A 9,610-nucleotide genomic window follows, 5' to 3' on the forward strand; every position below is an offset into this window, starting at 1 on the left:
CGCGTTTATTCAAACTACAACAATTTGAAACGAAATTCAGTACCTAATTATTTGCTTAGAAGAAATCTTCTTGTTTTATCATATCCAAATTCAATGATTTTTCCTTCCATGTTGATGGAATTGCATAAATTTAGGGATTAAAACAACCACATAAATATCGAAAGTTAGATGAAAGTCAAATATATTGAAATCAACCTAGAGTTATGTTTCACTGCTAATAACTTACGGTTGTTGCAAGAGTCACTAAACAAATTGAGCATTTCGTTGTGATTGGTTTTTCGTTGCAACAAATCGCAGCAATGTTTTAGTCATTTTCAGTATATTAGGTTAGGTTTTATTTGAAATCTTTAACTTTACAGTATTTTTATGCTACTCACTTAAGCTTATTAAATGCTTTCTATTGCAATTGAATATTTTGATTATGAATAAAATAAAACTGCAACTACCAAACAAAACAACAACGCTATTCAATTAAGACATCCCTCTGTAATCATAAAACACACATGCTTGACACGATGGCCAATTGAATTCCAGTCGCGTTTGACCGCCTTAATCTCATTCATCACCCTTTCACCATTACGAGGCAGTAAATCCGGCAGCATTGGCCAGGCGAATACACATACTTAAAATTATTTATGAGTTTAATCCGCAATTTAATAACTTAAAATGCTTTCCCCTTGGGGAAAAACCATATGCCTTCGGGTTTCTTTTCGGTAGAGGGCGTTCACATGTTCTTTGGTTTGATATGATTTCCACAATAGGCCTCAATAAAATGGTTCAGCCTCTTCAAATCTAAGCCAAACCATGTAGGGGGTGATAGAAGCCGTACAGCAATGAATGTGTTCGGGAAAAGTCAACCCTTGTTTTTTTGTGGTCGCAATAAAAAAGATTTGTGTTTTTTTTCCTTCCACTTACATATGAGCTTTGTATGAGGCCGATTTCGGAATCATAAGTAAAGGATTAAATGTACGAATATGAGGGGAATGGACATGTGACTTTTAATCACTCTTTGTTTCGTTCGGTTAGATTAGGCAAATCCTGATGGGTAAAGTCGGATGAAGAAAAATCATCCTAAGTCGGTTTCAACCAATTTCCCAGAATTTCGAAACAAATTGGCTACGCGATGGTGAAAATGGGCGGGCATCGGAAATCATTACGTCACTATAGTTTTCCGGCGAACCCTCTAATTTCAGTTGACTGCAGCAGAGGCATAAAATCCCATCAAATATTGCAGCAAGCAAAATGTGATTCTGCAGGTACCTGCTGTCCATATCGATCGGAATTGGGCGGCCAAGTCATTGAGAAAAAAAAAAACAAAACACAAACAGTGGGGACTCACCGGCCTCAGCGCATTCGACGATTGCCTCAGCCGTCTAATGTTACGTATAAGGTATACGTAGCGTTAAGCCTGTCAATAATATACACGTAGTCATACCCCTAATCAATTTGAAATGAATATAATTTAGATGTAAAGAATGGTCCTCGATCCACTAAAAAAATGTGTAGCATTCTGTTTTGTGCTGCCAAATCACTTTCGGATTTTGATTCGTAAAAGCGGGATTAGATTCTTACTCATGAACTTTTTTTGAAAAGAAGCCCAATAATTGGGTTTCTATTCAAAAAAATTTTTCATCAGTAAGAATCTAATCTAATTATTAAACTTGATCAGCTTTAGTTTTTCTGTGTGATGCTCTGTTCGGTATCGCTAAACTGTAAAGTTATTGATTTATGATTCATGTTTTTATTAACAAATACATTGAAAACACATAACATTATTACTAACACTCTATTGGCATTGCCGTTTAAAGTGCTGTTTGTTTCTATTGCATATTATTCTGTCATTCAAAAATTCGTAAAACTGTGGCTTTACTTAAATAAATTGCTTAGTTAGTCAAAGTAAACGATCGAAAAACGAATCTGCGAATTTGAAGACATTCTAAATGTTACAGTAGAACCCCGCTTATCCAAGGTAACCGGGCAGGAACCACCTCAGATAAGTGAAACCTCGAATAAGACGAAATACATTGATAAAACAATTCACTACCCGTTTGCTTCAGTGTTGCATATCTTCCGGGGGTATACTGTTAACTGGAGCATCTTGCAACACTTTTCAATTTCAATGGCTACTAAAAACTTAATGTCCACAGATAATCATACCACTTGTACATCAACAGTTTTAAGGTTGATGGGACATCAAATTGACGTAGTCAGATTGATTATTGGTTTCACCAGTTGTTTTTAAATTTACATACAAAAATATGCGATTTTCACCCTACAAAACAAAAGGGTCAAGTTGCAACAAACTTGTTTTTTTTATCAAATGAAAAGGTTTGAAAACATATAGTTTATGATATATTTGTTATGTCATAAGGCATAAAGAACAAATTTCAGTATTTTAATTATTTTTAATTATTTTTTTATCTGTCAAAAATGTTTTTAAGAAAAAGCATAGAAGTGCTGCATAAATCTAGGAGTAAAAAATACTACAAAAAATTCTGCTACATAGTTGAAATCATAAAAATTTCTGTTTGGTTGGATGAAACTTTGAAATTAACGAACGCGTAAAGCAAAACAATCATATTATGGAAGCATATGGAAACGAGAATTACTAGATAAAATTTTGCTTTGCTCTGATGCATTTTTGGTAACTGAATTATAAAAATATTTATTGAAAAAAATTGGTGATTGTCCGATAAATATTTTTACATCAACAGTGTTTGTGTTCGATACTTAAAGCAATATAAAGAAACTATCTCACGATGTGAGAAAGTATGTCATTATAGTTTCGTTATCATTGAATGATAACTGTTTAACATTAAATTAAAATGAAAATTGAATAAGTGTTGTGGTATACAAATGTTGCATCTCACCTACGGTTACCATATTCCGCAATGCTTAAAAGAGTTCAATGAAAAAATTAGCTAAAAGACTAAGGAAAACTTTAGAAAATCAAAAGAACATAGTTAATCAAAGCCATTTAAATGCTGTCAATATGTTGGGTAAGATTACACATTCCAGATAGCCTGCTTTTTCAAGGAAAAAATAAGAAAAAGTCCGTCAGGTCCGGTTGTCTAGATATCGAGCAAAAATGCCCGAGTTAATACAAAATCATCGGAAAAACCAAGCCATTGCTACAATTTTTAACTGAATGTATGATTTTTTGAGTTTGCTTAAACGAAATATACGTGCAAATATTGTTTTGTTAATGTAAGGCTCAATTCACTTTTTCCCTTGAACTTCATGAGAAAAACTTGGATTTTGATCAGATTTACCCGGGTATTGGCCGGTTTTTCAATTGAAAATTTAAAAATCTAATTCCCGGATTTTGTAAGGCGTTTGGGTAAAAATGTCCGGATTTGCCCGAACACGCAAAGACAATTTTCTGGAAAGCTTAATTATAAATTTTTTCATTTTTTTTTAAAAAACTATTGAAAAGAGAAAGGTCAAGGACTATTTGGAATATTCGAAGGATTAGTAGTATTTGATGTCTTGCTGACACACAACACCAAACTCGATAAAATGCTCGATTTCAAAAAGAGATTTTAGGCGCGTATATTTCCTTTGAACAAACAATATATTAGATTGTGCGCTACGAAGCATTTGAGAATATTGCTTTTGTGCTCTTTGATAACTGTTCGGAGATTTATTGCATACTCAAAGGCGCTTATTGCTCTCACTGTAAATTACGATTCAAAGTTGCCTTCATGAATACGGGATATTTAGGTTAATTAATGAAAGTTTTGGTGAGTTGTAAATCTTTCACATTTCTTGTTAACTTCCGAAACAAACAAGTTAATTCTTTAATTAAATTGCTCTCATCAAAAAACAGTACAATTCATAAAATTTCACAAAAAGAAGAATACGGGGTAACATTGATCACCGGGGTAGCTTTGATCAACTTGAAATTTTGCCACATAATCATCAATAACTAAGTCTTAAGTTAAAATATCTTAAAACTATTTTCTACGTTTAAAAACCTACATGATGAGTTTCAAATTTGGTAAAATTTGGTTTGTTTTTGGAAATTTCAAATTTAAATAAAATTGTTTTTTCAAAATCTTGAAATATCTATTTTTTCAAAGGCTCGCTAATATCCTTCCTGATGAAATCAAAGTGTTAAGAAGCCTAAAGCCTAAAGAAGGGCCGAGGACCTAAAGAATTTAATGAAGGTATAATTTTACCTTTTTTTTGTAGTTAAAATTTTATAAGAAATGTTAAAAAATTTAGCCCCTTAATTTATGCAGCATCATGGTCCATCTTTCGATTTTAATTGTTGTTCGGCCTTAACACACGAACTGCCTTAGTTTGTTTGTAAATATTGTGAAAGTGTTTTGTTTGCTTTATGAACAAGAAAACTCGTTAAAACCGTCAAAATAGAACCGTCAACTGATCAATGTTACCACTAAGCATCAAATGCTAAACAAAGACGAAATCGATTTTTAAATCAAATTAAATGTAGTCTAATAAATTTCTGCAACCATGTTTTACGTTCATAGGAGTCCAGTACTGGTTTTAAAAATATGAAACACGCCACATTCCCCTTAACAGAAAAAATAATAGAGAAATATTGAAAAAAGTGATAAATCTTACCCCGTTTTACGGTAGGCCCATATTTCGATCGAAAAAGAGTTCATTTACTCTTAAAAGAGTACGTATGGTAACCCTAATATAACCCTACTGTTGCATGATGCCCTGTTTGACGGTAGTGATTTACTGGAAATACAGAGAACATTTTCAACAAGTATTACGAAAAATGAGTTCGTTCATTTATTTTTTTTATCTTTGACATCAATCAATGATGCTTTATTTTTCCGCACAGCAGATGTTCTTGTTTTGTCTTATCTATTTTTCTCATTTTTCTTACATTCGTGATATGAGAAAAGCGTCATTATGATGTATAAATTCAGGGGTTAAAACAAATCTCAGACACTCACTGGTATGATGAGAAATTTCAATGGCTTATTAGCCAATAAAACCTGGCATCTACTCAAAAAAACCCTTATAATTTTCGTATGAAGAAGCCAACATCTTGATGTGGTGGTCATGACAATTTACGATTATGATGAAACCTTAGCACCAATCCTAAGCTACACAAATTTATTCGTGTTCGAAAAAAAATCTTTGGATTTATTTTACCTGCTTAGAGAGTTATTTCAAAGTTTAAACAAAGCACTTTCACAGAGCATTTTGAACGAGTAAGGTTACCAGAATTTTTTTTAGCCCTTATCTGGGCCGGACAAATCTGGGCATATTTTTTTTATCTAAAAACCTAGCAAAATCCGGGCATTGGTTTTCAAAATTGTCTACCGAAAATCCGGGCAATTTCCGCACAATATCAGGACTAAATGTGGGAAAATTTCGTCAATAACCAGGAATTACTCAACATAAATTAAAAAAAAAACTTGTAAATAAAAATTTTACATTATGATTCATCAGCAGTTTTTAAATCGTATTTTGGGCTTTAAAAAAACTTTTCATGATTTTTTTTACAAAACTAGGCAAAATCTAGGTTTTTTTTCAATGAAATCCGGGCAACACGGTCACACCGGACTTCTTTAAAATTTTGTTTAAAACTAGCTAACCCGATAAACTTCGTGTTACCTTTTACTTAATAAATCGTTGGAAAACAAGGGGATGGCAACCTGGCTGCTTCTTTTCAATCCATCGGGAGGGACGTTTATGGCGTTTTCTCTCAAAGCAGTACAGCGTTCAAAAATTGATATCGGATTTCAAAATATTCTTAATATTAATGAAGAACTAAGAACTTATACACAGGTTAAGTATTTGGATAAATTTATTCGCAAAAGCTTTCTTTTGCTTACAAAATTCATAACAAAATGTTTATTTCTGTTTCCGTTTAAAAGGATCAGTATTTGTTTTCCGTCTACTCATTGTAAAATTGAATATTTCAAAGCCATCACTGAAGTCATAAACTGTGCCTGTTGATTGGAAAAGTTATCTTTTTTGAATTTTATTTCAGGAAATAAATGGAATCATCATAAATTCATAGGAAACTTATAATTTATATTACCACATCACCAAACAAAACACCGACCGTGGCCTAGAGAGTAGCGTTTAAGTCTTCTAAGCCAGCGGTTAATTGATCGAATCTCGGTCACGGCAATTATAGTAGGTACTCTTTCCTTGAAAGATGTAAGCCTTAGTGTTAAGTAAATTAAATCTCTTCAAAAAAAACATGAAGTTTCACTGAGATCCTATATTTGTGTGTACATGCCTAGCTAATGAATAATCCACTGAAAAAATGAAAAATTATACTTAAGATTCGTTCTCATCAGTTAGAATCCTTCGGGGCTTTAAGGTTGGCTTAGATTTTTGTTAGGTAAAGCGCCTTGATGTATGCAAACAATTTTTTTCATAATAGTGGTAGGAAAAAAACCTAGCAATTGTTTTGCTCAGATAAATCGAGTAATCAAGCAGTCACTTAAACCAACTGCTTCCTTTGTTATGATTGATTGATTGAAGCGCGTTTATTTGGGAGGGTGCCGTGCGTCAAGCGATTAAGCACCCTTTCCTTTGTTATGAATAAAGTTTGACAGCTGTCAGGAAGAGCATTTACAGAACAAGCAAGTTATAAATAAAGGCTAAATCTGAAGCTGTTCGATTGCTCGACAAATCTGTTATAAATTTCTTAGTTTGCAAGCTCGCTCGATAGAAAACTTTTCGAATAAAAAATTCTTTTATAACGTCATAAATTTATCATTTTAACAATATTACACTTCAATACAATCCAACAGGTATTTCAATATGGATAAACAAAAATCGAAGCGAAAATTCACGTTGTATGAAATGATTCGTCATACATGAAGTTGAACAACTCAAATTGTAACTATTCCAGAAATTCAAGAAAATTGAAATTATTCATAGAAATCTTAAATATGATTTGAAAACAGCCGATTCGAATTGGCAAAAGAATTCTATTTCAGGTGAACTAACTGTTTCTTGGTTGCTATTCCAATTGGAATTGCCGCTTCAAGTATACTTTCACTCGAAATACCCCCGAATGAATACAATCAAATGAAATTTTCACGTGTTTAATAAGGCTGGAACAATTCAAATATTCGACAAATTACAAGACCAGTAAACAAATATTCAAAGATGGGAGTTATTCACCTTTTATATTCTTGATTTTATTGATTTTTTCGATAAGAAATTGCTTGATTTATAGGTTATGTGCAATGATATTGTGCAATTTTCTTTTTTGTATACAAGCTTTCGTGCAATTAATTCCAATTTATTTATTATTTTCGCATTTTTTTTATTATTTCCCCCCTCGTAATGTTCCAACTCCGAGTGACAAAAGAAGGATTTGAATTTTGTCCCGGCCTAATTGGAACACAGCCTTTTCAATTTAAGATCTGTGTGTTCAATAATTGTGGCAAAAACATTTTTGAATAATATTTCTGATCACTCCTTTTTATTTGACTTTTTTGTAATAAATTTTGAATAAAATATCTGTGTTAAGATGCGCACCTTTTGCCTTTTTTTCCAAACATCGCTGGATTATCCCGGTCCGGATACGCTTGGGATAGCTTTTGATAAATGTTAAAGTTAGGCAATTTTTTATTTGACATTATTCGAATATGCATTCATTTTTGTTTGAACATCAACATACAAGCCGAAAATGCACTTATTGTGACAAACATTGAAATATCTTATTATCATTTTATTTACCAACATTGGAGCAATATTCAAACATCATTTGGCTAAGAAAAAATGAATCTTGAAGTAAATATGAAATCTTTTGTTATAGTCTTGTTTCAAATTTAATTATGTTTTATCGTCAATACAGCTTAGTTTCGAAATTTTCGCGCTGGTAATTGGCAACCTTGCCAACCAGCGACGATGAAAAATGTCATCAATTCAGCTAACACCTCGGCAATGGGCAACCCTTTCTTTTGTTTGATTCCGGCACTTGAAAGATGATTGATAGATGTCTGGTCAACATGAAATGCCGTCAGTTAATGTCGCCGGCGCTAATGTAGACGAAAACTCTGATTTGGGGATTCAGCGACAATATTGAAACTAAAATATCTAATCATGTAAATGTTTCTCGACAAGAGCCGACTTGTAGAAAAAATGAGCTAAGCGTAGCTCTGATGAAAGAATACGCTTTGGCATTTCGATCGTTTAACAGGATATCTCAAAAAGTTATGTGGTTCGTATCGTAGTTTAAAAAAGGATTTCATCTTCCACATTTATAATGTCAAAAATATTTCTTCGATTAGAGAAAATACATTTCAAGATGTCGTGTGCACAATTTTTCCGGTTTGTTAAAAAAAATATCAAAGTCGCCAGTATTCTAATCCTTTTTCATTCAGGCGTAACTGAACAATGATTCAAGTAATTTTAAACAAAAATGTTCCTTGGAAATTTCACTTCGTATTCAAACGACGGAAAAAGCTTTAATGTCAGCACTTACGTATTCATCTTCGCTGGATGCAGTCGGTGTTTGAAGTGTCCAACAGATTTAATCCCAAGTTGATGTCGATTCAATTTCCTTGATTGCTTGCCAGTTTTTCCGACACGCACGAACCGACTCTGCAAATTGTTGATCACAGGTTACGAACTGGGTGTTGTTGAGGCTTTCCCGCGATTCAGTGCCGACCTTTGACCAGACCGTTGAAATAATCCCAAGTCGGCTGAGCCTTTGAAGTGTGATTTTTTTTTCTCAACGCCTTTGTTGTCGGGTCACTCGATAGGAGAGGAGCTTTCGAAATGTTATTTCCAGACAATGCCGAAGAATGGTCGATGAAATTAAATCACGCCCCTGCACGAACCAAGTTTACGGCATGGGTAGCCATAGAACTGTATATATGTAGGATCACCATGTACACTTGTTCACTGGATATATTTTCGGTATTGCACACCTATGTACTGTCGTGGACGGAAATTTCTTTCAATTTGCAGTACCATCACGTACAAAGCTCTAGCGAGCTGAATATAAATGAAGATTTTTTTTTTGCTGTTACTCCACCCGCACTTGTTCACTTGAATTTAAAATTGATTTCAATAGACTTAATTCAACTGACGTGATTAAGCTTTGAGAAATAAGTCACTAAAATAATCACATTGACCCACCTTTTCAATTTTAGTTATCGTACGTATCGAAAACCCCAAACAGTACACGCACAAGTCAGAGAACACGTGCTTCCGTTGCGACGGTCAACAGAAGAATGAAAACGCGAGACGATCCTAATTGGCCATGCAGCACACCAAGCGACCTGTGTTGTGCAGAGACGGGAAACCAAAGAAGAATCCCTTCTGAGATGTGTGCTACTTCAAATTTCACAGTAAAAACCAGGCAGGCGAAGACTGAACTTTTGATTTCGTGGAATGGGAGATATTAAAGCGCATGTGTGAGTGTTTTGTTTACATTTTTTGTGTACCGGCATTTGCCGGGAGCACGTGTAATTTGAATCGTAAAAACTGTTTGTTTTTTAGAATTTTAAACTTTTAAAAATATAATTTCGCTCTGTATCGATCTGTTTGATGGAATCATTTAAAAGTACAATGCGAAGCATTAAACTAACAGACGACAGTCAGCCAAATTCAACAAGTGGTCTTCCAAAATTTTGAATGTATTCGTGAG

At 33.6% G+C, this 9,610-nt stretch overlaps 1 protein-coding gene across 1 annotated transcript in view; it reads right to left on the reverse strand.

Annotated features, from left to right (window-relative positions):
* LOC129748848 (zinc finger imprinted 3-like) overlaps positions 1 to 9,247 on the reverse strand; it is an 81,482-nt gene extending 72,235 nt beyond the window's left edge. Inside the window, exon 1 of the mRNA XM_055743614.1 lies at positions 8,441 to 9,247. Coding sequence (XP_055599589.1) covers positions 8,441 to 8,448 — 8 coding nt within the window. The 5' untranslated portion in view covers positions 8,449 to 9,247. The remainder of the gene's footprint in view (positions 1 to 8,440) is intronic.
* Between the last annotated feature and the right edge of the window lie 363 nt (positions 9,248 to 9,610).

The sequence above is a fragment of the Uranotaenia lowii genome, chromosome 2, assembly GCF_029784155.1.
Source record: "Uranotaenia lowii strain MFRU-FL chromosome 2, ASM2978415v1, whole genome shotgun sequence".
NCBI classification, from domain to species: Eukaryota; Metazoa; Arthropoda; class Insecta; order Diptera; family Culicidae; genus Uranotaenia; species Uranotaenia lowii.